At 52.3% G+C, this 27168-nt stretch overlaps 1 protein-coding gene across 14 annotated transcripts in view; it reads left to right on the plus strand.

Moving 5' to 3' along the window:
- Positions 1 to 27168, plus strand: part of ATP2B2 (ATPase plasma membrane Ca2+ transporting 2) — a 360315-nt gene that overhangs the window by 272512 nt on the left and 60635 nt on the right. For all 14 annotated transcript variants that reach the window (XM_088798409.1, XM_019732636.3, XM_019732642.3 and 11 more), the window contains 3 exons: positions 6731 to 6928; positions 13991 to 14248; positions 15262 to 15387. In XM_088798409.1, coding sequence (XP_088654535.1) covers positions 6731 to 6928; positions 13991 to 14248; positions 15262 to 15387 — 582 coding nt within the window. The remainder of the gene's footprint in view (positions 1 to 6730; positions 6929 to 13990; positions 14249 to 15261; positions 15388 to 27168) is intronic.

The following is a 27168-nucleotide window of genomic DNA, read 5'->3' on the forward strand; positions in this document are numbered from 1 at the left end:
TTTTTACTTGAAATCATTTGCTCAGGCAGCAGACAGGTTCACTCAGTCCGACAATACCCCCCCCAGCGCGCACGCGCGCGCGCGCGCGCACACACACACACACACACACACACACACCCCGAATATCGGCCGGGTTCAGTGGGCAGAGTTCACTCCAGCTCCTACTGGGGGTTCAAAAAATTCTCTGGGGTCCCTTGGCTGGAAACAGGGATGCTCAGCTTCCGGAGGGTCTCAGAGCAGAGAAAAAGGTGAGAGGTCACCTAGAGGGCCTGGAACCCTCACCCTAAGCCCCTCTCAATGGCCAGAGGCCCCTACTTTTGGTAGAGCCCAGCCTGTCAGCATAAAGTGCTTTGTTTCAGTGCCCCTCACACAGGAAGAACAAACCCCTGTCCCCAGTCACCAGGGCAGAAAGTAAGTTATATTTTATATGTCTCTATTCTCTTGTCTCGCCCCCTCATTCTGACCTCTAACCCAGCCTCAGTGCCTTTACTTACCTCAATAGCCCCTTTTTATCCTGACTAACTATGCATGTCCTCCAAGGCAGCTTATGAAAGTGTGTCTCATACAGAAAGATTTTAAACAACTTGAGGAAGTTCAGACAAAGGGAAGAAAGGAGAAGTCAGATGGTGATTCACAGGCACGATACATGCCACTCCAGTGCAACTCCAAGAGGGGAACCGCAAAGTCAGTGCAGAGCTACCAAGCAGGCAAGGGGAAGAGGAAAACAAGTTGAGTTCCATGAGCCAGTGTCCAGTAGGTTACCCCTCATTCTCACCCCAAGGCCTGTGTAATGATGACGCTGTGTGACACATAATAGATATGTTCTCCTCTGTGGGGAACATCTGCCCCCTCTCCTGAGGGGCAAACTAGGGATGCTCCAGCCACATTGGCTTTTTCCAAGCTCTTTGAGCCTTTGCAGCTCCTCTCTCCCCCAACCCACACCCTTTCACCTGATTAACCCCCACTTTTTCTTCCAAGCTCACCCAGTTACACTTCCTCCAAGAAACCTTCCTAGCAGCCCACTCTTCCTCACTGCAGTATCCCCAATACGTAGAACAATGTTTGGCTTATAGTAGGTGCTCAATAAATGTTATTTGTTAGTTGGTTAAATGAGCAAGTGGATGATTGGATGCACACCATCTAATACAACCCTAACTACTTTCTCTACCTTGAGAGGGGCTGAATAGGAGAGGGGGAACTCGGGCCTCTTTAGCTAGGAGGCTCCTGAGTCCCTGGGGCCCTGGCATCTGGTGACAGGACGCCCAGCACGGGCCGTCCAACCTGAGCATGCATTCTCCCCTCCCTCCCTACATCAACCATCCACCTTAGCTCACCTCTGAGGAGGTCCTGCCCTCTGCCCACGAAAGAACCTAAGCTGGCGCTCACTGTCCCCCTGAGCTTTCCTTGCAGAGCCAACGTGGGACCAATGTTCAGGTCAGAGAGCTTTCATTCACAGCTTCCAACTCCCCGAGGTCCAGGCACATGCCCTTGCTGAGCCAGACGGCAGGATGTTTATGTGGAATCACCTAATGTTCGCAACAAATTTCTGTTTGTTTAAAATACAGTGTCCACCAAACAAAAACCCCTCTGATAGCCTGAGGCTACCGTTTGCAGCACTCAACCCTGGGTCCAAAATAGCTGAGAAAGGAGAGGAAGGCATTCGAAGAAGAGGAATGGGGAAACTGGCAGAGGCAAAGGTTTAAAGACTGGGAAAAAATCCAGTTTGTGTCCTGGACAACTGGATAGAGATGAATTTGGGAGCAAGGATTCCTCAAATGTCCAATGACAGCAAGCAGCCATTACAGCAAATAATTCCTGTACAACCAACGTCCCCCACACTTCGCACTTGGCTTTCTCCTTTTCTGTAATTAATAGAACACACAACTTCTGACTGCAGTAGAGGAATTGGGACAAGTGCTGGAGTATTTTTTACTGTGAAGGCACAGTCCTGGCACCCGTATAGGTTAGAGAGCGTTCACACATTCCTCTCCGTTTGGCTCACCACAGCCTAGGGGTGATTTTGTTCCCACTTTGTTGAGGACAAAACTGAGTCTCTGAAGATGAAGCAGCTGGCCCACGTTCACCCACAAACCGGACTCGTCACTCAGTGTTCTGTCCTCTGCCTCTCGTACAAAAAGAAACACGTTTGAAGACCCACAGTCCCACACAGCGTCTGACATCAATTTCCATGCATTTGTGTTTCTGAATTTTCAGTGCCTGGCTGGCCTCGTCCAGCAATATTTGACACAGTGTATTAATTTTTAATATGCTAATGGTGAGATGTCCTTTAATCTAAATTGAATCTCCAACACCATTTGTCGCTCATGCCAGCCTCGGTTGCTTCTGTGCCCCAAGCTACGCATGTTAATTTTCAGCCAGAAGGCGGGGAGGCTACACAATCCTGCTCCTGGGAAAAGGGTGACAGGTGGGCTGGACCAGGTGAGCTGTCCCACCTGTAGGTCCTCAGAACCACCAGCTAAGCCAGCCCTTCATGTCACGTGTGGGAAAACTAAGGCCCAAAGAGGAGAAGCGGCTTATCTGTGGCCACACAGCCCTTCTGCTGGGCACTATCCTCACCTGGACTGCCCCCCCCCACCGCCATGTTATTGAAATCTCACCTGTCCAGTCTCCCTTCTCGAGGAGGGCATGATGAATTGCTCACACTGCCTAAAGCTGGACAATATAGTATAATATCCTCACCTGATGCCAGGCACAGCACTGCACCTTACACAAGGTGTCCCACTGAAGTCTCATCCCACCCCTGTGAAGCAGGCCCTGCTGTTGTCCATTTTACAGATGGGGAAACTGAGGCACTAGCGGTGAAGTCACTCAGAGCTAGGATTTGAATCCATGACATCTGAGTCCAAACCCCACCTGCGTTCTTGGGGCTTGGTATCCCTAACTCCAGCTCAGGAAAAGAGGGTGAATGAGACATTATGGCCACCATCTGCCACCTCAGGCACCCCCTATGAGCCTCAACATTGAAGGTTCCCATCTTGGATTTATATACTGGGGTGTTTATTGTTATGGAAATAGCTGTAGCAGAACGCACAAACATTGTTATTCTCAGAGCTGTTATGTCTGAAGAACAGAGGACCTCTCAGAGGCCTGTGGGGAGTAGGACAGGGCTTGGTGCTGGGGAGGGAGCAACCCAGGCGAGAGGGGAAGTGACAGAAAGGCTATTCTGTTCTGTCACCTCGCCCTTCCAGCCTCCGCCCTCTTCCTAACCCACAGCCTCCGGGGTCTCAAACTAGCAACCTGGGCGCTGAATCTAGCTACGGGTCTGTTGTATTTGGCCCTGGAATATTTTTACTGGGGAGTGTTTACGTTAAATTCCAAGTGTCCAGCTTCTCTTAGAAGATTGGAAGACCTGCCACATTGGGCCCACACTCCCCACAGGAGCTGAGCGATAGCTGCCCCCTTTAGAAGGACTGAGGGTCTTCACTTTGCCCCACGCCCCACCCCTCTGTTGTCTCCCATCACCCACTGCACTCGTCCACAAAGCCTGCCTGGCCCTCACAGCTATTCGAATTTGCAACCCCTGCCCTCTGCTGTCTCCCAGGACCCAGGGTCTCAACGCCAAGCCTCTGAATCCCTAGCGTGACAGAACCTCTGAGCCGTGGCCAGACTCCCAGAACTAGAGAACATCCACGTCTTCAGTGGCTCACTCTATAGGCTCCAGAATGTTTGAATACAGACCCTCAGAAGATTCGGAGACCCGCCTCTCTCTGAATCACTCAGGAGGGGCCCTGGAGATGGGCTGGCCCTACCCCCTCCAAGCTTCTTCTTAGTGAAGCTCTTTGTTTACACCAAGTCTTAGGAAGAGCCCCAAAATGTGAGCACTTCAGGGCCTGCAGACCTGGGAACCCTGTATCCTTAGGGCCTACCCATCCTATCCAACTCCCCCTGAGGGGAAACTGAGTCTCAGAAAGGAACTAGGTGACCAAACTGCTCCCAGAGGCCACTGTTGAGCGGTCATAGCCCCCTTCCTCAGAGACCCACCACCCGCTTGAACTCGCCCTCCTTCCCTTTCTCAAAACCTGCTCCCAGGAGAAAGCCTGAAACCCCCCACACCACGGCGTCAGAACTGATGATGGTTTCCCCCTCCCGCAGACTCCAAAGGAAATACAGCTTCAGTGAAAAGAATGAAGAAGCCCAAGTAGAAGAACTTCAGACGTTGGCTCTGGGTAGAATTAGACAAAGGAGGGAAAACAAGGAGCCTTCCAGCAGTTCCTAGAATCACACTGTTGTGCCCGCTTGCTCTGTATATGGGCAGCTTAGCCATCCCGGCATGGGGAGGGGCGGGCAACATCTCCATGTGCTTAGAACAGGGCTGGCTTGGGTTCTCAGGACCAAGGAGCTGCCGCGAGACAGCAGCTGGTCTCATGAAGGCCTCAGTCTCCCTCTCTATAAAATGGACATAACCCTGCTCTGGGCTCCCTCATTCTCAGTGCACAGGCATGAAATTAGATCTCCAGAGCTTATCCACACTGATAGGCAAAGTGGGTGTAGGGTCTCCCCAGGTACAAGCTAACCCCCACCCCCAGCTCTCCTGCAAGGTCTTCGCCAGTCTGGCTCTTAGAGGCTCCTGAAGGAGGTCTTCCTGTCAGCATCAGAAGAGGCTCTGCTCCTAGAACCCCAGACGGGACATGGCCACCTCCCTGTACCCCTGAACCATAGGCTGCTGGACTCCCAAGACCACTGAGCTCTTACGTCCATGAGCCACCAGCTGTTCCCTTCCCAACACTCTCCCCAGCACCCAGCACTGGGCTAGGCCCGCGTGGAGGCCTGAGAAACATGGGTTGAGTGAATGAATGGAGAAATGAGCCAATAAATGACAGACTATTAGCACCCCAGAACCATCTAGCATGAGACCACTCACCCCCATAACTAACAGCAGAAAGTTCCATCACTCTGACCCCAGCATCCTCGTAGAGGTGCTCTTCTGGGGACCCCCAGGTCCCTCCTTTTTGAGAGCAGCCTGAGACCAGGGGTCCCATAAAGGGTGTGCCCCTTTCCCTCCCCTCACTGTCCACCCCCCAGCTATCCTCATGAAGCCACAGGTGAGCTGGGGCTGGGCTGGCCTCCAGGACAGGACAGACATTGCCCCGCTGCAGGGGCCCATTCATGCTGCAGTCTCTGTGATGACACCCCAGGCCAGGCTTGTAACACTCAGGCATGTCACCTGTACTGTCGGTGGGAGGATGCTAAGGTGGTGAGTGCCTTGAGTGCTAGACTGTGAGTGGTCCACCCCCAAGACACGAGGCCCAGGTGGGATGTGGGTCAGTGAACAGGTAAGCCCTGCTGTGCTCAGGGCCATGCTTGACGTGAGGGCAGGGAGCCTTGGTCTGCCTGGCGTGGAGGGAAGTCTTCTCAGCAGAGGCCCTGAGAATGGGCTCACCAGTGGACATGGCAGGAAGGGCTCTTCTGGCTCACTGCACAGCATGAGCAAGGCAGGCAGTGTGCCAGGGCACTTGTTAGGGGAAAAGTAAATGACATGCCAGTGACTTGGGGTGACACAGGGCAGCATCAAAGGAAGGAGAGGAGCAAAGGGGCCCCGTAGACAGTGTAGCTGGCCCCGCCCACTGGAGTTGGCCTCTGTCTGCCACACAGCTGAATTTTCACAGTGCAAGGTTCACTTTCAGCCTCCTCTTCTAAGGCACAGATGCACCTGGAGGAAGATGGCGCCCGAACCACTAACATCAGTTGAGCGTCCACCATCCCCCAGGTACTGGACACAGGTGTCCACTGGGAGGTCAGCTCCTTGGGTCAGGCGCTCTGTCATGTTCACTGCTCTATCCCAGTGTCCAGAACAGTGCCAGGCACATAGTAGGTGCTCAACAAACACTCACTTGACTGCATGCATTATCTCATGAGATGCTCACAGGCTCCCATGGGTGAGGTGCGATCACCATCCGCATTGAAGAGGAAGACAGTGAGGCTCAGAGCGCTAGGAGCAGGGGCTGGGATTCTCACCCAGGCGGAGGCCTCGGAGTCTGTGCTCAACAGGGAAGGCGAGTGCAAAGCAGGAGCAAGGGTGCAGGTGCCCGGTGGGCATGGTGGTGTGTATTCACTTCCTGGGGCTGCTGTAACAAATGAGCACAAAGAGGGTGGGTAGCTTTGAACATGAGAAATGTATTCCCTCACAGTTCTGCAGTCCCGAAGTCCAAAAGCAAGGTGTCGGCCGTTCTCCCTCCAAACGTTCTAAGGAACATTGCATGCGTGCTTCTTCCCGCTTCTGTTGGCTCTGGGCCTCTGTGGCTTGTGGTTGCATCACTCCAATCTCTACCTCTGTCTTCACATGGACTTTTTCTCTCTGTGTCTGTGTCTTTTCCCCTCTGTTTTTTACAAAGACACTTGTCATTGAGTTTAGGGCCTATCCAGATAATCAGGGTGATCTCATCTCAAGATCCTTAATTACATCTGCAAAGACCGTTTTCCCAAATAGGGTCACCTTTACAGGTTCTGGGGGCTAGGACTTGGACATATCTTTGGGGGAGGCCACCATTCACCCCACTATGAGGTATCTCTGGCATTTCCCAGGTGCCCGTTCTGGGCCCAAATCGAGCACTGGTGCTGGGATCCTCGCTGGTGCCTGCAAGGTTCCTGCTCTATTTCTTCCCTGTCTCTGCCCTTTGCCATGTGACCAGCCCCACTTGGGACAATTCCAGCAACGTGTGTGTGTCTCTCCTGGGCCCTCCAGACCAACTTCTCTGCACTGTGTCCACAGGTTTGCCGGGCACCGCTTCAGACCTAGAAAAGAGAAAGCAGATTTTTGGGCAAAACTTCATACCTCCAAAGAAGCCAAAAACCTTCCTGCAGCTCGTGTGGGAAGCGCTGCAAGATGTAACGCTCATCATCCTGGAAATCGCGGCCATCATCTCCCTGGGGCTCTCCTTCTACCACCCGCCTGGCGAGAGCAGTGAAGGTAAGACGGGGGGCCTCGGACCCCCACTTCCCTCCCTGCAATGTGCATGCCCGGCCACAATGGAGGGTTGCCACAGCCGAGGGCTCATGGCTACTGCTCCTTCCAGGTGAGAAAACCAAGGCCAAGGCACAGCGCCCGTGAGTGGCCAAGCCAGACTCCAGGCTCAGCCCCACCCCCAGTGAAATGCAAGGGTTGGACCATCAATAGGAATAATTATAGTGAGCATTTATTGAGCATTTACGGTATGCCAAGCTCTGGGCTGAGATGCTCTCCTAACAATTCCATGAGGTAGGGGCCATGATTATGTCCATTTTAAAGTCGAGAGAACCAAGGCACAGAAAAGTGCGTTAACGTGCTCAAGGTCACCCAGCTAATAGAGTCCTTAGGTTTTTGCAGTGGAGCTTCTTCAAAACAGTGTTGCTCAGGCCCCTCCCTGAGAGAGTCTGGTTCTGTTGGACAGAATCCAAGTGAGGGTGCTCAGACCTCTGTCCAGGCTGCTTTCTGAGGGCTCCCCACTCTCACGTCTGAGGACAAAGCCCCCAAATTGCTTACCCAGTGAGCTGCATTCACACTCTTAGATTTGATGGTACTTGACAACCCCATTCACAGATATCCTCCTCGGGTCCACTCCAGCCTCTGAGGGACCGTCCTTCAGCTCCAAAGCTGGGCTTCTCCTCAGAACCCCAAGTCACTTGCTCCTTGCGGCCTGCAACGATGACAAAATTCATGATGACATCAGAGCTCTTTGCACTGGATATTCTAGAACATGGATTGCAAACTACAGCCCACAGGCCAAAGCAGGCTCACTTTCCTGTTTTTGTATGGGCCGTTTGCTAAGATTGGTTTTTACATTTTTTAAAGGTTGAAAAAAATCAAAATAATACTTTTTGTGACGTGTGACTTTTACATGAAATTTATTTCATTGTTTAAAAGTAAAATTTTATTGTGACACTCCCATTTCTTTTCCGTATTGTCTATGGCTGCTTTCCCACTGCAGTGGCAGAGGTGAGCAACCGCGACAAAGGCTGCATGGCCCACAGGCCTGAAATATTTACTGTCTGGCCTTTTACAGAGAAAGTTTGCCAACCTCTCTCCTAGAAGGTCAGGGTGGGACGTTTTGCCTCAAGAAAACCATTCTCCCCCTCCCCACCATTCTCCCCTTTCAGTGTGAAAAGAGAATAAAATGGTTGAAGACACAGTTTCTGAAGTCAAGCTCCCCTGGGTTAGAAACTTGTCTCCATCACATCCCAGCTGTGTAACCTTAAGCAAGTCACTTTCCTCCTGTGATCCTCAGTTTCCTCATCTGCAAAAGTTTCCTCCTCATAATAACCCTTCCAGGGTAAGTGATCGCACCTGGAAGGGTTGTTACGACGTGGAGATGAAGGGACACGTGGTCAGTGTCTGACAGCCTGGCACATAGCAGACGCCCGGTGGGTGCTGGACCTGCTGGCATCATGGGTGTGGCTGCCCTGGGCGTCCTTCTCTGCGTCTTCGCCTGGGACCTTATCTCCTGTGCGTTGCGTGAGAAGGATTCAGTCTCTGCGCCCCACCCCCCCACCTCACGTCCTCGGGCCGGGCTTGGTTCAGCGCGATGCACACACTGTGAGGCAGATGCTACATCGTGTTCCCACGTGAGGAATCTCGGTCTTGCGAGGGCATCCAAGTCTGAGGGGGGACACTGTACCATGGGGGCAGGAAGCACCACCCCACTCACCCTGGGAGGGTCCTGGAACAAACCCACTCTTCTCAAAGTCAGGACGTAGGACTCCTAATGGAAAACCTGGACCTCCACCCAACTTTTCATTCCAGAAACTGAGCACCTGCTACGGGCTAGGGATTTACCAACTTGATGACTGCTTTCCTTTATGATGGCAAAGGTTTTTAAACCTTGATCACATGATAGCTAGACAGATATACACACAAATATTATAGGATATACGGGAATCACATAAGATATATTGTTTTGTTGTTAGATTTTTATAACCTGATTTTTCATTAGTAGGACATTATAAACACATGTCTTTATTAATTATGACTTGACATTTCCTAATGAATGTAATGCATAAATAGTCGAACTAGGTTCGCTGCTTCAGGAAAGCAAATAAAAAGGGAATAGCATGTAAAAAATAACCATTATGGGCCTCCTTTCCCCAAATGAAGAGGTGTCTCTGAGATTCCCTGAATACCTGTTCTCCCCACACCCTCCCAAGCCAGATTTGCCTGAGAAACCAGAAAACCAAGTCTATTAGGCCAACTGCCTCAATTTTATACATAATATTACTAAGTTGACTTTTTTTTCCTGCATGATCTCTTTCCAAAGAGGGTTTAAAGACATAAGAAGGACACAACTCACAAGATGAGATCAAATAGACAGAAAAAGAATGAAAGCAAATAAACCAACTGTATTTGCTGCCATGAGTGAGATATAAATTTGACTTTCAGCTTCCTGGCAGCCAAGGCAGAAAGGGAATTAGGATGATTTGCATAGCTCAAGTTATCCGTCGGAGGAAAAACAGTTATTTAGGAACATGGTATGTCCCCTGACAAAGAACTCCAAGATGAACTTTTACGTAAGACATTATGAGATACGTGACGGGCAGCATTTGTTGCAGAAGTTTTATAGAAAATGTAGAAGATTATACATGGCTACTTGAATAACCTTGAGCAGAGCTCAGAGTGCAACACAGAAGCATAATAATAACGATGCCTGTTCTTACTATTTTTATAGCCACCACTAGTTGGGAGCTTTTACAGTAGAAGTTCATTTGATCCTTAAAACAATCCGGTGAGAAGGTGCTGTTGTTATCCAGGAAACCAAGGCCCTGAGATAGGAAATGACTTGCTCAGTCACGCTCTAGGAAGTGCAGGACCATGACTCAGGCAGAGACGTTCTGACTTCTGAGCCCTCGTTCCTGTCCCTCAGCTGCATTTCCTCAGAAAGGCGCGGAATTGAGACAGTGCCAGACCTCACGTGACCCAATTTAGTACAAGATTAGGACTCAGAGGGCAGGAGGTGGAGGGGGTAAGGTGGGAGCCGGCATGGAGTTCCCAGTGTGTGCCAGGGGGCGCCTCCCCACCACCCTCAAAAAGATGGCTACAATCACCTCCATCTTTGAGAGGTGGAAACCGAGGCCCACAGCGGGGAGAATGTGCCTCAGGTCACACAGCTGGTAGGAGGTATGGCCAGATTTGAAATCCAAGTCTTCTGCTTCTTTCCACTGCCCCTCCCGGCACCCCCACCCCAGCTGAGACAGTAGCTCAGACCACACTCTGGGTCAGTGAGGGCAGCTGCGCACAATCCTCCCCTAGAGTGAGGTTCCTGCACTTTGTGACAATACTTACTTCTCCCCAACAGCCAGGCCTGAGCTCTGAGCTCTGAACTGTCCCTGTTGCCAGGACACCCAGCCAGGTCAGTTATGTATAAAATGGTTCTGGGGATAGACTAACAGGCTGGAGGGTGCCTCACATCACCCACAGCCCTTCCCTGTTTGTTTTCTTGGCTCAGAGACCTCCAGACACTCGTCAAAGGTCAAACAGTATGTTTGTGGCAGGGCTGGCATTGGCACACTCAGCGCTCCCTACTCCCTGCCCATGGCAGCTCCCCTAGTGCCAGAGTGCCAGCAAGGGGACAGGCACTTAGTAGGTGCCTAGAAAACGTTTGCGGCTTGACCAGTTTTGAGGGCCCTTACTCAAGGCCAGGCCCTACTAACCACCTAAGAGGTAGCTTCCCCATTTTACTGGTGAACAAGCCCAGCAAGGCCACGCAGGTTCCCCAAGGTCACAGACAGTGAGAGGCCACACCCTAGAAAACCCCAGGTCCAGGGAAAGCAGCTGCAGGTTCTCCAGACCATGTGGTCACATCCCTAGATCCTGTCACTGCTCCAGTCCAGAAGAGATCTGCCCACTCCCCTGTTTCTTCCCCTTCCTCGACTCTTCCCCCTAAATGCATTAGGGGCATCAGGAGTTGTTTCCAGGGTGCAGTGGCTCCCGGTGGCTGAAGACCTAACCCAGTGATCTGCATCCCCACTGTCTGGCCATCCCAAGGCACCATGTAGTCATCAGACAGTCTCAGGAGGAGATAAAAGCTAATGGGCTTTTGCTAGCAGAGTGAGTGCCCTCAAGGGCCAAAGGGCTCCTTGGTATTGAATCAGCAAGGGCAGCAGGCAGAACTGGCAGTCAAGGGAACAGGGTTCAAATCCTGCTTAACCACCGTGCCTTGGTTTCCAGAAGTCAGTCTAAGGAGAGCAGTTCATGAAAAGGGGAAGAGGACTAGTGTTTGTCCCATACCTAGCAGGTGCCAGGCCATGTGCCAGCTGTTACTAGGTCCAGAACTCACAGAGTCCCTGGGGTCATTCCACTTTGCAGCTGTCCAAACTGAGGCTCAGAGATGTTAGGTCACTTACCCACAGTCATACAGCAGAGCCTGGATTTGAAGCCAGGGCTTTCCAATTCCAGAACCTAAAGGCTTTCCATTGTGCTGCGTTGTCTCTACATGCCCTGAATGCTGCAGTGACTAATGGGGGGTGGGGTACATTGACGAAGCACACAACAGGGAAAGAGCAGCCTTCCCGTGTGGAATATGTGGCAAGGGCAGGGGATAAGTCCTGTAAAGTGAAGCACTGGGCTCTGTAGCTTAAATCCCTCCCTCGAAGTCCAAGAGAACGCATTTCTGTGTATTGGGTTTCTGTTTAGCAAGGTTCACCTGTGTTTCCCCATTTGGGGATTTTTGTTGGCACCATTCATGGTGGTAGAGGGGCACCCTAGTTCCCCTCCTCCTGTCATCATGTGGTCTGAAATCCAGCTGGATTCCCTCTGTAACGCAGGGCTCAAGGCTCCATTCAGGCTGGCTGGGGGCTCGAATGCAATATTGCACGTCAAACGCTGGGCAAGAGGAAGCAGCAGCGTTAACTGAGCATGTACTGTGTGCTTGCTGTGGTCATGCTTTACCTAAAGGCTCTCCCTGAGTCCTCTCAACCACCTAGGAGGGAGCGCCTCTCATTACCCCCATTCTGTGTATAAGAAAACCAAGGCACAGTGGTTAGCAGCTAGCTCATGGGCACATAGCAGTTAAGTAGCACAACTAGAATTTGAACTCAGGTCTGGCCTGCTGTCAGGTGTCAGCACAATTGTATCATTACTACCAAAGGCTGGTCCAGTGAAACAGTTTTAAATTACTGGAACAGTCTAAAATTCCCAAAGGAAACAAAAAGTGGCTTTGCGAGCCCCAGACAATGACGTTAGTTGTTAACTAGCCTGCAAGGAACAGCTGGTTCCACGAAAGATGTGGAATTTTTCAGGGACACACACTGCTGGGCCGCAATGATTCTCTGCTCTTCCAAGCCTGGACCCACCCGCTGAGCCTGAACCTTCCCAGGAGCTCAGAGCCAAGACGCTTTCCCTGGTCACCCCTGGCCTTCTTGTTATGTTGCTTCTGACCCCTGGCTTCCCAGATTCTCCTGCTGGAGTCTCTTATACTGCTCTTCTCTCTTCCTGGGGATGGACTTGGACGTCCAGTGATCGGCCATAGGTTTAGGGCAACATTTTGTACTTTCCCATGTGAGGCCACCACATGACAGAGGGGACGCTGGGCTCGGGGACAGTGGGCAGACCAAGTCTGTGTGACACTGGGTGAGATGCTGCCCCTCTGAACTGCTGTCCTTTTTTCAGCCAGCTTGAGGATTAAAGTGGATGCTTGGCATACAGCAGGCCTTGCAAATAGCCCAGCCCCTGCCCAGCCCCGTGGAAGGGCACTCCTCTGAGTTCTCCAGGAGTGGATGGTCAGACGCCGCTTGTGGCTGCTTTCCATGGAGAGGGCCGTTTTCCACCCCCAGTGGGAAAGAGGGCCTGGGCTCATCCTGGCTGCATCACCCACCGTGGCTGTGTCAGTCACCTCCCTGGGCTACAGTTTCCTCATCTGTTGATGGGGACAATACCACTCACTCTCTGGATCCTTGTGGGGAAGCAGGAGATGGGATGTATGGAATGGCTCAAAAAGGCCCCAGGGCTCGGCACCAGGTGTGCAGAACCTGCCTTTGAGTCTGAGGCCTTTGCATCAAAGGTGTATGGTGTTTTCTCTTTTTCTTTTTCACATCGTGGGCCTGGCAGGTCTCAATCTGAGGGCCCAGACTGGGAGTTTCAGTGAAGTGCAGGGTCACTATAGGTCAGAGTGTAGGTGTCCTCACTGTGTGGTATAGGCTCACATCCAACAAGGGCCGAGTAAGAACCTCCTGTGATGGGACACTGGCCAGAGCTTTCTCCTTCCTCTCCTCGAACCCAGAAAGTGGTCTCAGTAACCCCCGTTTTGCAGATGAGGGCGCTGCAGCTCAGGGAACACAATGACTTACCCAGGGTCATACAGCACAGGGACAGCTGCAGAATTAGGATCAGCTTGTCATAGGGCAGGTCCAGGGTTGTGGTTCCTGCCCTCCCGCCTAGAGACCTGCCTTACGATTGCTGGAAAAATATAAGAAAGGACATCAGCAAAACTGTGTTTTAGACCCTAATACACATGTAACATTCATTGACTTCATTCTGTTGCATCTTTTTCTCTTTTCTCGTGAATCAGACCTCTCTTTTGTGCCAGGTCTGTGCTAAAGACACCATGGAGCTTAACTTACTAAATTTTAACCCTTACAATAGGTCCCCAAGATAAAGAATATTCTTCCCATTTTACAGATGAGAAAACTGAGGTTCAGAGAGGTGAAGTCATTTACCCACAATCCCATAGCTAGAACGAAGAGAGAAGACTGAAGTGGCTAAGATGGTAGGCTCTAAAGCCAGACACCGTAGTTCTCCACTTGCTCTTCCTAGCTTAGGCAAGTCACTTGTCCTCTAAGAAGCCTCAACTTCCACATCTGTGAAATGGGCAGAGTGAATGCTCTGAGATAATGTGTGTAAAACATTTTGCAAAGGACCTGGCACCCAGATGCACTGCATAAATGGATCATGATCACCTGATTATCAGCATTTTTTACTTGGCAGAGCTGGGATTTAAATCCAGGCCCACGAGGCCCCTTCTGCCTGCCTGACTCCACCCCACCTGCTTCCTTCTGCTCTCTGCAGGATGTGCAACAGCCCAGGCCGGGGCAGAAGATGAAGGGGAGGCAGAGGCAGGCTGGATCGAGGGGGCTGCCATCCTCCTCTCGGTCATCTGTGTGGTCCTGGTCACAGCCTTCAATGACTGGAGCAAGGAGAAGCAGTTCCGGGGCCTGCAGAGCCGTATCGAGCAGGAGCAGAAGTTTACCGTGGTCCGGGCTAGCCAGGTGGTCCAAATCCCTGTGGCCGAGATTGTGGTTGGAGACATCGCCCAAATCAAATACGGTATGTGTCCCAGCCACAGAGCCAGGTGCTGGAGCCAGAGTCTGGGCAGAGGTGGGACAAGCCAAGGGGACCCAAAGAGGCTGACCCAAGGAAGGGGGTGGGTCCCCGAAGACTGATCCCAAGTCAAAATGTCACCTGAGATCCTTCGGAAGTAGAAGGCTACTTCCTGGAAGGGGTAGGATTCCAGAATCCATTTATATCAGAAATAGCAAATACATGACCCATGTGACACCACTCTCAAAACTGCCACCCATCACAGACATTGCTAATCAATCACAGCTCAGGGCCTAGGTGTAACCTCAGAAGCTCCAACACAACACACCAGGACCACCAACACTCAGGATGAGTTTATGAGATGAAATCCATTTCCCATCCCTGATTTGGCTATTGATGGATGATTATAAGGTTACTGAAGGTATTACGGGGAGTGGACGTGGATGAGCGAACATTCTAAGCCTGTATTCCTGCCATGGATAAAGTGAGCACGCTGGTGCCACAGGGGTTTAGACAACACATGTCCTGGGTAAGTAGAGGCAGAAGACAGGGGAGAGATTGGAGTGTCGCTCCTCATTCAGCTCTCAGGGGCTTGGTTTCCTGATAACGTGCCCGTCTTTAGCATATCCTCCACCTCGCCAAGATAGACTAATCCCTTTCAAAAGAATTCCCCAAATCATTGTGGCGATCAGAGAATGAATGATTGAGAAAACTAGGCCCCAAATCCACACCAGGCCAAGAGAAGCACTTAACAAACCAAAGAATGTGCCCGCTAGGGCTAAGATTGTTGTTGGGCCCACCCTCCGCCCTCCAGGCCTTGGGCCCTTCCCCTGGCTCCAGTTTTCGGCTGCCTGTTGGCCTGGGATGGGCACCATCTTGGTTCCTGCACCCTGGGCGCTCTATGCAGTCAGTCCCCAGTGGTAAACTTGCCCTTGTAATTACAGCTTCATTCCAGGGACTATTCCAGCCTCTCCAGCCACCTGAGACCCCACTGACTCCCTTGCCCTTCCTCCCACCAGGTGACCTCCTCCCTGCCGACGGCCTCTTCATCCAGGGCAATGACCTCAAGATTGATGAAAGCTCCTTGACAGGGGAGTCTGACCAGGTGCGCAAGTCCGTGGACAAGGACCCCATGCTGCTGTCAGGTGAGCTGCAGCCTGCCGGTGGGCTCGCCTTCCTGAGAATTGTCCCCTTCGTGAGGCTAGAGGGTCTCACACATTGGTTCTTGGCTCCAGCTCAGCCCCAAATGAGGACTTCCACCCTTTTCTCCAGCAAACATGCATTGAGCCTACTGTGCACCCAGCACTGCTCTAGGCCCTGGGGATAACAGCGAATAAAATCAACAAAGAATCCCTGCCCTTGCAGAATTTATCTTCTAGTGACTTGGTTTCCTGAAAAAGTCAAACAGTGAAGCTTGTTCTCATCAAGGATGAGAAAAAAAATCAGTCAGGTAACAATCGTTTTGGACATGTACTGTGTGCCAGGCACTGGGCTGGGTGATGGGGAAACAGCAATGGATGAAGCAGATAAGGTCCCAGCCCCAAGGAGCTGGTGGTATAGTGAGGGGAGAGACGCAATGGGAAAACTCCAGAGGGTGATAGGTGTGTGACAGAAATAAAGCAGGACAGTGGGAGGCAGGTGCCTGGGGAGGTGAGGGGAGGCCAGGTGTCAGGCCTCGTGGGCCATGGTCAGGAGTTTGGAAATTTTCCGAGTGTGGTAAGGATTCTCTGGGACGGTTTCAAGCAGCAAGCTGATCACATTTACATTTTAAAAATCTCACTCTGGCTGCTTCAGGGGCAAGAGAGAAGGCGAGGAAACCCTGCAGAGGTGAGGCATCAGCTAGGTGACACCCCACTCCCAACAGGGACACCCAAAAGGCTTATTGTCCAGCAGGGCTCAGCAAACATCTGCAGTCAGCTCCTCTGGACCTGGCCCTGGGCTGAGCATGGGGACCCACCCCCCACCCGGCCTGAGGAGCCCCCGGGCCAGATAGGCTTGGATGAGCTGAGCTGCCAACAGCGAATCCCACAGTGAAGGCGTGAGGAAGGTGTAAGGAAGCCAAAAAGGGGACAGAAAGGGGAGGTGGAACGGAGCTGGATTTTAAAGGATGGGGCGCCCTCCAATCAGAACGGTGGCGGGAGGACCCTCCCAGCAGAGGCAGACGTGTGAAAGGCACCCGTGTGAAAGGGGTCTGAAGGAGTATGGGGACATCCTGGAAACACAGGGAGGTCAACAGTCTACTGGGTAGGATGGGAAAAAGGAATGAGTCAGGCCTGAGGCATTTATTTCTCCACAACTTATTCAGCCAACACTTATTAAGCACCTTCTGTGTACCACTAGTTAACAGAACAAACAAGGTCCTGCCCTCCTGGAGTTTAGAATCCTAGAGACAGACAGTAAAGAAACAAGCAAGCAAATATGTAAGGTAATTTCAGATAGTGATAAATCAAACAAAGACATTCTATCATGGTAGTGAGATAGAGACCCAGAGGAAAGGGACAGGGATCTTAGTTGGTCAGAGAAAGCGTGTCTGAGGAGATTGGATTTGAGCCGAAACCAGAATAATGACAAGAAAGAGCATTCTAGGCAGAAGGACAGCAAGGGTAAAGGCCTGACTGAGAGATCATGCAAAGCCTCAAATGCCCTCTCAGAACTAGGGCTGCATGACAGCTTAGAACCTGCGGTCCTGGTTCCAACCTCTAGGCTGAAGTGGTCAGCAGAGCAGCGAGCACCCTTGGGAGAAGTGGCGGGTGGTTCACCCGGAACAGTGGAAATCGAGGGGAGGTGCCGCTGGGCGTAAGTGGATGGGTACATCCCTTCCTCTAGTCAAGGAGAAGCCTCATCACTGGGAAGGGTTGTGGGATATCTCCAAAGGGACTGATGTCCCAGGAAACCAAAGTATCCTGAGAGAGCTGAAGCCTGCAGGCCCTTGGAGACTCGGCAGTGAGTTCTGCCCTCAGTGGTGAAGGACAGGGGACTAGGGGCCCACAAAAGGCATTCCCAGTCTCAGCAAGAATCTGGGTGAGCCCGGTGAAGCCCAGGCTGGTGGGGTCAGAGCGGGGTTAGCACTGGCCCTTGGCTTGGAGGTGGAGATGGGCTGCGAGCGCTGACAGAAGAAAGGCACGATGGGGCCCCGAGCTCAAGTTGAACAAACTGCTTTGGTCTCGACCTGTACAACTGGCTAGAAGACTAGGTATGGAGTAGACCCTAGGCCTCTGGCTGTTAGGAGGTACCAGCCACGGTCTGCTGTGAAGTCCTGGTGGGCAAGGTGGAGCCGGCAGTGCCAGAGGCCCGGAGATTCCAGCTGGTTCATGGGCTGATTCTTGGATTGCTAGTTATCTAGTAGAAGGTTTCTAGCGGCCTTCCCTGGAGCTCTGTCCTGTCACAATATGGAAAGTGTGCCCATCAAGTTCACAGAGGCCACAAGCCCAGGGAGGGGGTGGCGCAGCGAGAAAGCCAGAGTGAGGACCCGCAGAGCTCGCCAGAGTGCAGGCGAACGAGACTGAAGAAAATGGAACTTGACTGTGAGCAGCAGCGCTGACATTTAGAAACACAACTGCATGAAGGGAGGGCCAGGCAAGTGGCTTAGGCCAGGCCCATGGGGAAAGACGGTGAGAAAGCAGAGAAAGCAGCAGAGAGGGCCCAATAGAAAGCTACCCATCTACCGGGGAAGAGAAGAATTCTGTAACCGTCAGACCTATTGTAGGACAAAAGCGGCCACCTGACAGGTAGTGAGCTGCCCATCACTGACTGCGTGAGCCCAGACAGGTAGTGGGGGAGAGTGTTGTAGAGAAGGCCCAGCGCTCCATGGACGCAGCATTCAGGGCCCCTCCCAGCTATGAGAGTCACAGATTCCTCCTGGACTTCTGCAACAGACCCACCTGGTGCATTTCCCTCTGTCCTGCCTCTGCAGAGGCTGCTCCCTCCTCCCAAATGGCCCTCTCCTTCCACGCTGCTCCTTTAACTCCTGCTCGTCTGCTCAGGCCCCACCTCCTCCACGAAGCCTTCTCTGACCACCACTGCCCGCGGCAGTCACCCCATACAGCCTGGGACCCACACATGAGCCTGTAACATCCACACTGTGCTTGGCCCATTCCGGGCACAGCCTCATGACGTTGATTGAGTTTTGCCCTGCACAAACCATCTCAAATAAAATAAAGAGCAAAACCCATCCACAGCCCTGTCACTCAAACAGATCTAATGGGTCTCACTTTTATGGGCCCCTTCCATTCCTGGTCATATGCAGATGGACAGACACCAGGACAGACGCCTCCGTGATGCACTTCTGCATCGATCTTCTCACCCAGACAGGTCCAAGCGGGCTCCTGCCCGAGGCTATTTGTTGTCATGCCCAGCTCCACCCCTGGGCCCTGCACACCCAAGGGGCTCAGGCACTGCCTGCCAGAGTGAGGAGAGAGAGCAGAGTTGGGCCAGGCTGAGGCAGATCCAGGCTCTGGAATGAACTCTGTGTGGCTTCGGGCACGTTGCTTCACTTCTGAGCCTCAGTTTACCTGTGAGGACAATAGGGGTGTCCTGGGTTATGATGCAGGTGAAGCCCTACCTAGCACAGTGCCAGCAGATGGAGGCTCATAACAGGTTGGTTCCCTTTCCATTCCTTGGATGGAGTCTGGAGTTGGGGTGAAACAGGTCTAAGTTCAAATCCCAACTCTCCCCCTTAGTGGCTGGGAGACCCTGGACAAGCTTCTTACCCTTTCTGAACCTCCATTTTCTCAGTTGTAAAATGGGAGAATAACCCCAGCTATGAGGTTATGGGAAAGTATCCACTTGCCTCTCTCTCCCCTTTCCCTCTCTCTGGGCTGGCAGCCTTCTTGCCACCATCCAGCTTCTCCCACCTTCAGCCTACGTAAGCCTGCCTCCTCCAGGAGGTTTTCCTTGATTGCTCTCTTCCCCAGTGCTCTGAAGTCTGGATATCTGCCATTTGTATGCTCGTTTTTGTGCATGACAAACATCTCAGTCCCTTTTCCTGTGCCAAGAGGCCTTGCTGGGCCTTCCAGTGAGATGACCCTCAGGGAACACAGAGGGACCAGGCTGGGGACGCCTGTTGGTAGTTCAGACCCCTGCCACCCCACCCCCATGTGGCATTTGGCACACTGATTCAGTCTAGAGAAAGGCAAAGGACACTTTGTTTCTGGGTCAATTGGCCCAGCATGCCCACCCAGCCTGTGATCTTGGACAGGTCCCTTCACCTCCACGTTCGTGTCTGTGCAATGGAGGAGCAGGCGGGGTGTCCTTCACCCTGCCTACCCCACAGGGCTGTTGTGGGGACCATGTGCACAGATGGATGTGACTGTCCTTTGCAAATGGTACAGTGTGAGGTGCTGTGTGGTGTGGAACAAGCTCAGCGTTTGGAAACAGCGCTCAGGTTCCAGTCTTCCGTCAGCTCCAGCTGTCACCTCTGCCCTTTGGGACCTCAATCCTCCCATCTGACAAATGCGGGCAGACTAGCTGTCAGAAAGGCTCAGGTGTCCCCAGCACTCAGGGCACAAAGGAAATCCTAAAGGCCTGTAGCTCCTTCCTCTGGACCGCCAGGTGAACCCAGGCCCGTGTCAGGTTCTTCAGACCAGGCAGAGTAGAAACATTGAGGAATTGCAGGGTCACAGGTCCCCAGGACCAGACAGGGAGAGCATGGGAACCAAACTAAGGGCACAGCTGCCCTCCCGCTGCTGCCTACAGATGTGCCACCCTGTGCGGCTACAATGCTCCCTTTGCCAGGGAAGCCAGCAATCCAGGTTTTCATGGATAGTCTCCCAATGTTAAGTGTTGGCAAAATGCCCTATTCTTTTAAAGCCTATGTGGGTCAAGCAACAGATGGGTGGCCCAGGCGTGCAAACTCTGACCTGGGCCCATTTCTCTTGTTTCGGTGTTGTATTTTAAGAAAATTTCAAACTTTCAGAAAAGTTGCAAGAATAGTACAAGAAACATCTGTCTGCCCTTCCCTCTGGTTCAACTGTTGGAACCAGTTGGCCCTGTCTGCTCTCTCGGGAGCCTCCCTCTCTCTCGTCCTGCACCCGGGGTGGCCCTGGGCCTCTTCATACTTCAGGTGTATTCCCTAAGGAAAGGACATCCCCATGCGTCACCATAGCACAGCTATCAATTTGGGAAACTCAACATTGATGCAGTACTGTCACCTAATATACTGTCCATAGTCACCTTTGCCAGCTGTCCCCACAGCGTCCTCCACCTGAGACCCAGTGCAGGACACTATGTGGCATTTAGGTGGCCTGCGCCTTCAGCCTCCTTTAACTGGGTGCAGTGCCTCAGCCTTCCTTTGCTTTGCGTGGTGGAAGGCCAGTGGTTTTGAACCTTCCTGGGTCACGAACTCCTGTGAGAGTCCCATGGAAGCAGTGATCCCTGTTTTGAGAAATAAAGGCCCAGACTTCTGGTTTTGCAGCCTTTCAGGAGACTCACAGATTCCTTGAGAATCTGCTCTTGTCTTGATTTGCAGCTGGGGAAACTGAGGCCCAGAGCAGGAGAGTAAGGCTCCACAGAGGGCCAGGCCAGAGCGAGGCCTCAGCCCACCAGCCCATGCTCTTCCTGCAGCCCCCAAGCGTGACCTCACCTCCAAGGACCACATGACTTTTATTACCCAGCAACATGGCCTGTTTGAAGCATCTTATGGTAAATTCCATTGGGAAACCAGCAACTAGGTGCCATCAGTGCGGCCGTGGAAGGGACAGGGGCCAGGGGGCCAGGGTCGGTGCTGCCCCCAGAAGCATCAGCGTCTGGCTCCAGCAGGCCCGTGGCTTTGGCCCCTGCAGGATCCCTCCCCTCCCCCATCAGCCCTGGAGCCAGAGCATTAACAGAACAAGGTTGCACAGGACATCAGCAAACCCTCTTGGACCTGCTGTCCACCCTGCCCGCTGAGTGATAGGCCGGCATGGACAGCTGGACCTGCCACCACTGCTGCCGCCTCCAGGGAGCCTAGGACGCCACCGTGACTTCAGGAAGGCCCCGTCTGCCTCTCGGCCCGTGCTCTCTCCATTACACTACCCTGCCTCTTCTCCACGAGAGGCAGTGGGGTGTAGTGGATAGAGCACGGGTTCAAGTCCCGGCTCCACCGCTCACAACTGTGTGACCCTTGGCCATCACTCAACCTCTCTGAGCCAGAGAGGCCACGGGTGGGTGGAAGGGCTTGGGGTTTGGGGTTGTGCTTGTACCAAAACCTACCTCACAGGGCTGTTGTGAGGGGGATGGGCTCGCGGGCGCTGGAACGCTTTACCAACTGTCTAGTGCTCTGCAAGTGTCCCTTATTACTGTTATTAACTACTTTGATAACAATAATGATGGGAAAACTGCATCTGAGCTGGGAATTGTGTGGCTTTGCTTGGTGCTTGTGCCTGGAGGCTGATAATGATGCCCCCAAACGGCCTCCATCCTTTCTTCACATCTCCACCCCCAGAAAGAGGCCTTTTAGAAGGTACAACCTCACCCCTCTCCCTGTTCAAAGAGAGACCTGGGGAGTCAGAACCAAGAGAGCAAAGGGCACTGAGTCCAAGCCCTAACCTGTGCTTCATGTTCTGTGCAACCTCAATCATCCATTTGCCCTTTCTGGGCTCAAAAGCCTCGTTTTGTCAAACTAGGCCCCTCCAGTTCTGTCTTCGGGGCCTCTGTGCACCCCACTTGCCACTGCCTTTAGCCCCAAGACAGCCAACATCTGGACCAGGCCAGGTGGGGGCCATTTTTTGCTGCTCAGAACAAGTGTGAAACAGATGGGCTTCAAGACTGCAGTCGGGAAGGTTCTGGCCCACCCTGTGCTGCCAGGTCAAAGGCAACGAATGTTCAGGTGGGACAGGGCAGGTGGGACAGGGCAGGCCGTCCAGCTGGCAGGAGCCACAGCGTTCCCTGGGCCTGAGCTCCTGCTCTCTCACGAATGGCTGGGAGCTGATGGCTGACGCAGCTCCCCCACCGCTCTCCAGCCCATCTCCCTCCCTGCCTTCCCACTCTGTCCTTAAGCCTTCCAGGCAAGGTGGAAAGAACAGGGAGGAGAGCTCCAGCCTTACTCCCCCCAGCTCTGCCCCCAATAGGGCATTCAGCCGCTCAGGGCTACTTCCCTGCCTGTGAAATGGGGGGATGATGATTATCTCAGAGTAACTAACAGCCAGATGGAGAAAACAGCTCAGACAGTACTTGGCACATAGTGAACGCTCAGTAAATATTAGGTCTTTTCCTCCTTCCCCCCAAAAATACTTGTAGTGGCTCCCTACTGAACACCAAGCAAAGACCGAACCCTGCTACCGTCCAAGCAGGCTGCTCTGTGACCCAGCTTCTCTCATGTTCCTCCCCTCATGAGCCCTGAGCTTCATTCCAGCTGATCCACTGCTGTCACCTTCCCACCTTTGCTTGGACTGTGCCCCCACCAGTCCCCTGGGCCCTGGGATCTCTGCTGTCTTGCACTGTTGTTGATCTATATGCCTGTCTGCTCCCCTCAAACCCAATACACTGTGAGCTCCTGGAGGGCAGGCACCGCAGGGGACCCTCCCTTCAGACCCCAGAGCCTAGCGCAGAGTTGGCACTCCACACATCTGTCCATCAGATGAAAGAGTATGGCCCAACCAGGGGGCTCCACGGTCTGTCTGCACAGGCCTCTGCTGGCCCCATCCAAACCAAGATCCAAACTCTCTGAGGTGCAGCCTTTTGATGGAGGCTGCCCTACCCTACCCAGGGGTGACCCTTGTCTCCAGGGGCCCCAGGGAACCCACACTTCATCACTGAGAGGTGAGACTTAAGCCATACCCTCCCATTTTACAGAAGATAAAACTGAGAGCCAGAGAGGAGAAGGCTGACCTCAGATCACTCAGCAAATCAGAAGAAGACACCAGACTGGTCCCCTGGTCTCCTCCTCCTCAGCCCAGGGCCCTCTCTATCCACCCCCCATCATGCTTGAATATTCTGAGGGGCTCCATGGGAGCTTAGAGGAGGTAGGGGCTACAGGATGGTGCCCACAGGACCATGGACAGTGAGGTCCCAGTGCCAGGCCCTCTGGGGTCCCACACCCTCTGCTCCTGCCCAAACACCTTGAGGTTTTCCTTTGAGAGATTTAGTCATTCACCCTTTCACTTGCATGTTTGTAGTTCTGCAGCCCATGGGGTAAGCACTGCCCTCTGCAGGGGATCCTGGAGCTGGGCTATGACAGCCTAGGCGAATGACCTGTCCACTCAATTCTTTCTCTGGCCGGAGGGGCAGCCAGGCCCCGACGTCCTGGTAGGGGAGAGGAATGGCGCAGTGAAGGGTCGGGAGGGCAGCAAGGCTCAGATGAATTTGACCCTTTGTAAAACCATCAGGATGGCTTCTTGAGGTTGTGGTGTGCTCTGTTATAGATGGAAGACATGCCCACTGTGGAAAACACAAACAAGGAGGTAACGCTACAAAAGGTGCTGGAGTTGCAGCTGTAAGCCAGACTCTGCTGCGGGAGGCTATGGGGAGACTCACGCTCACAGCCTACCCTCAAGGGCTCCCAATCTGGAGGGAGGGAACTGACCCCACAGGGGTCAGTTCAGAGCAAAAAGGGACGTCCCTTTGTGGGGATCAGGAAGGCCACCTAAAAGGAGGGGCGTTTGTCCTGAGCCTTAAAGAGGAGGCTTTAGACAAAAGGGAGGGAGGGCATTCAGACAGTGGTAACGGTGCCAGCAAAGGCGGAGGGGGATGGGGCTGCACACAAGGTTCCGGCGAGCTGTGCACACTCCCAGGCAGAGGCCACAGGGCAGGAATCAGTGGCCAAGGGCCAGAAGAAGGCTGGGTCGGACCCAGGGGGTGCTGACCAAAGCATTTGAGGTTTACTGAGCTAGGGACAGTGGTCAGAGCTGAGGCTGGGGCACGGAAGGAAGCAGCACCAGACAGGGAGGTCGATGCCCCCAGCTCCTCTGGCCCATCTACTGCTGAGGCCTGTAGGACCCCGGGGCTCATCTGAGGTGGGCAGGGGGCACACTGAGCCTCACCTGGTGTCTCCTGAGTTGTGGCCAGAGGCCACCGCCCTAACTTCCTCCTCCTCTCTCCCTCCCTCCTTGCCTCCCAGTGGAGAGCTGCCAGCTCCCTGCTGTGATGGGAGTGATTAGATTAGAAGATGATTTGGGGTCTGATTATCTTGGGTGGAAATTGGCCCCCTGTGTCTTTTTCCATCCCTCTGGGGCTGGTGAGGTGGGGAGCAGCTTCTCCAGTGCCACGCAGACAGAGCAGACTTTTTCACGAATGTGTTTGAGACCAAGGTGTGAGGGCCTTGTGTCCTGGAGGGAGAGGTGGTGTGTGACAAGAAGAGAGCCTCCTGGCTGTGCCCCTCCCCAGCTGTGAGTCTGGGCCACTTCTCCCTGCGCCTCAGTCCTCCTCCGTAAACTGAGGGCCGGTGAGAGGACTCGGGAGATGACAGACGTGCAGGGCTGAGCACACGGCCTGGCACAGAGCAGCTGTCCTACAGAAGCTCACGCTGGTACCATCCCTGCTGTCTGCACTCTGAATGTGTGTTCCTCCTTCTTATTTAAAGATCTACAAGGACGCCACCCCCACGCCCACATGACCTCTCAACCTTGGTTTCCTCATCTGTCCAATATTGCTGATATTTAACGACCCTTCCTGTCAGCCCCCACCCAAGCTGAGCCAGTGCACAAGAAAGCATTTTGTCAGCAAGTTATTGTAATGACCAAGGTCCTGTTATCGGGCCCTGGTTCTCCCCATTTGTGCCCGTTGGGAGGTAGGTGGGCTCCAGATCTGCCTATGATGGGAAGACACCAGGATTGGCTGTTTGGCCCGGGATCAGTGTCCCAGCTCATTCTGTGGTCTCCTCTATTCCCTGCCCAGAGACAAAAGAGCGCTGCCCTTCTGTCCTGGGAATGGAGGAGTTTGCCATCTGAGGACCTGGGTTCTGTTATAGCTCGTGGCCTTCGTGCCTTCATTTACTCGTCCATGAATGGACAGACTGACCTTTACCTGCCTTAATGGAACTTACTGGAGAGTGTCTGTCTGTCCGTAAAGCACTTTAAGATCCGGAGATCCTAGGGGCCGAGAGGCTAGACCACCACACTTGCGCACACATACGCACACTACAATCTCACGCTATCATTCAGATCCTAAAAGGAAAGGGAAGGGGTGGGCGAAACCTCTTGAAAAGGGCAAATAGCTTCCTAGCTTTCAGAAAAGCGCTTCAAGTCCTAAGCAGAACCTCTTGACACTTATTTTAGATACAATTCTAAGGTGTTTATTGACCTAGACTTCAAGTCTGAAGCAAATTGGAAAACAAAGAGAAGGATTTTAGAGACAAATTACCCTGAAAACAGGGGGAAGTGGCAATCAATCTTGAGGAGAAAGAAAGAAAAACTCTAAAAAGAGTTCAAGAAGCGAGTCATCCCCATTTCTGCAGATGACACCACTCAGGCCTAGTCAGCCATAGGTGCCAACTCTCTTTTTGTGAGTGGCCCATCTGTTCTGTGAAATGTGCTAGGCAGGACGCAGTGGCCGTGCGTCTCCAACACAAGCCTGAGGGTAAAGAGCCGTCTGTCTCCTGCTCTCAGAACTGGGCTGTCGTAGCTGTTGCCCATTTCCTGCACTGGGTCCCAGCCACCCTCCCTGGGGTCACCTGATGTCCTCAGTGAAGCCACAGCTTCAGAAGTTTTCCTTTTTTTCATATTATTTTTCCAATTTTTTTTATCATGGTAAAATAAACATAACATAAAATTGGCCATTTTTACCACGTTGAAGTGTACAGTTCCATGACAGTAAGTACACTCAAATTGTTGTGCAACCATCACCACCATCCATCTCCAGAGCATTTTCTTATAAAAGTGAAACTGTACCCATAAAGCGCTAACTCCCCATTTTCCCCTCCCTTGAGCCCCTGGCAACCACCATCCTTCTTTCTGTCTCTGAATCTGACTTCTCTAGGGACCTCATATAAATGGAATCAAACAGTATTTCTTTTTGTGACTGACTTATTTCACTTAGAACAGTGTTCTCTAGGCTCATCCATCTGGTAGCACGTGTCAGAACTCTTTTCCCTTTTAAGTCTGAATAATATTCCATTGTAAGGATAGACCACGTTTTCAGTGGGTTTACCTTTGAAGGTCTTTTATCCTCACTCTGCCTGAGTGGTCTTGGACAAGTTCTTCCCTGACCTGTAGGGCGGAGGGGCCTGCCTTCCAGTAGCAACAAGACCCTCTAGTCAAACAAGAGCTGACACGGAAACCCCGAAGATGAATAAAAGTGGAGCCTCTCTAACCAGAGGCCCCCTCCTCCCCACTTCCCACCCCCCAACACACACGCACACAGCTGCTCCTGCTGCCCCCTGAAAAAATTCCAGGGCCCTTTGGAACCCAGTTTGAAAAATCTAAAATTCTGGAAAAGGAGTTCTTAATTTTTCTTGCACCACGGACCCCCGGGGAAGTCTGATATCATCGTGTGCCACCCCTACTTGGAATAACACTTTGAGGTGCATAAAGTAAAATATATTGGATCACAAAGGAAGCTGATGAGACTGAAATAGTTAAAGTAATAAAAAATTAATGTGTGGTATAGTAACCTGTGCTTCCTTATTAGCACACTGCCTAACATGGTCAGCTTAACAAGTGCCTTAGTTGTAAACAAGGGTAAGCATCATATTTATAACAGCTACCCTGTCTCCCCGAAAATAAGACCTAGCCAGGTAATCAGATCTAATGCATCTTTTGGAGCAAAAAATTAATATAAGATCTGGTATTTTATATTATATTATCATATCATATATCATATCATATTATATTATTATTATATTATATAAGACCTGGTCTTATATTATAGTAAAATAAGACTGGGTCTTATATTAATTTTTGCTCCAAAAGATGCGTTAGAGCTGATTGTCCAGCAAGGTCTTATTTTCGGGGAAACACGGTATCAAGTGATATGAAAAAGATTTGTGGTTCTTGTAACATGTGACTGGCATGGGG

This window comes from Rhinolophus sinicus, chromosome 5 (genome assembly GCF_057876585.1).
Source record: "Rhinolophus sinicus isolate RSI-liver-muscle chromosome 5, RSI-T2T, whole genome shotgun sequence".
In the NCBI taxonomy this organism is placed as follows: domain Eukaryota; kingdom Metazoa; phylum Chordata; class Mammalia; order Chiroptera; family Rhinolophidae; genus Rhinolophus; species Rhinolophus sinicus.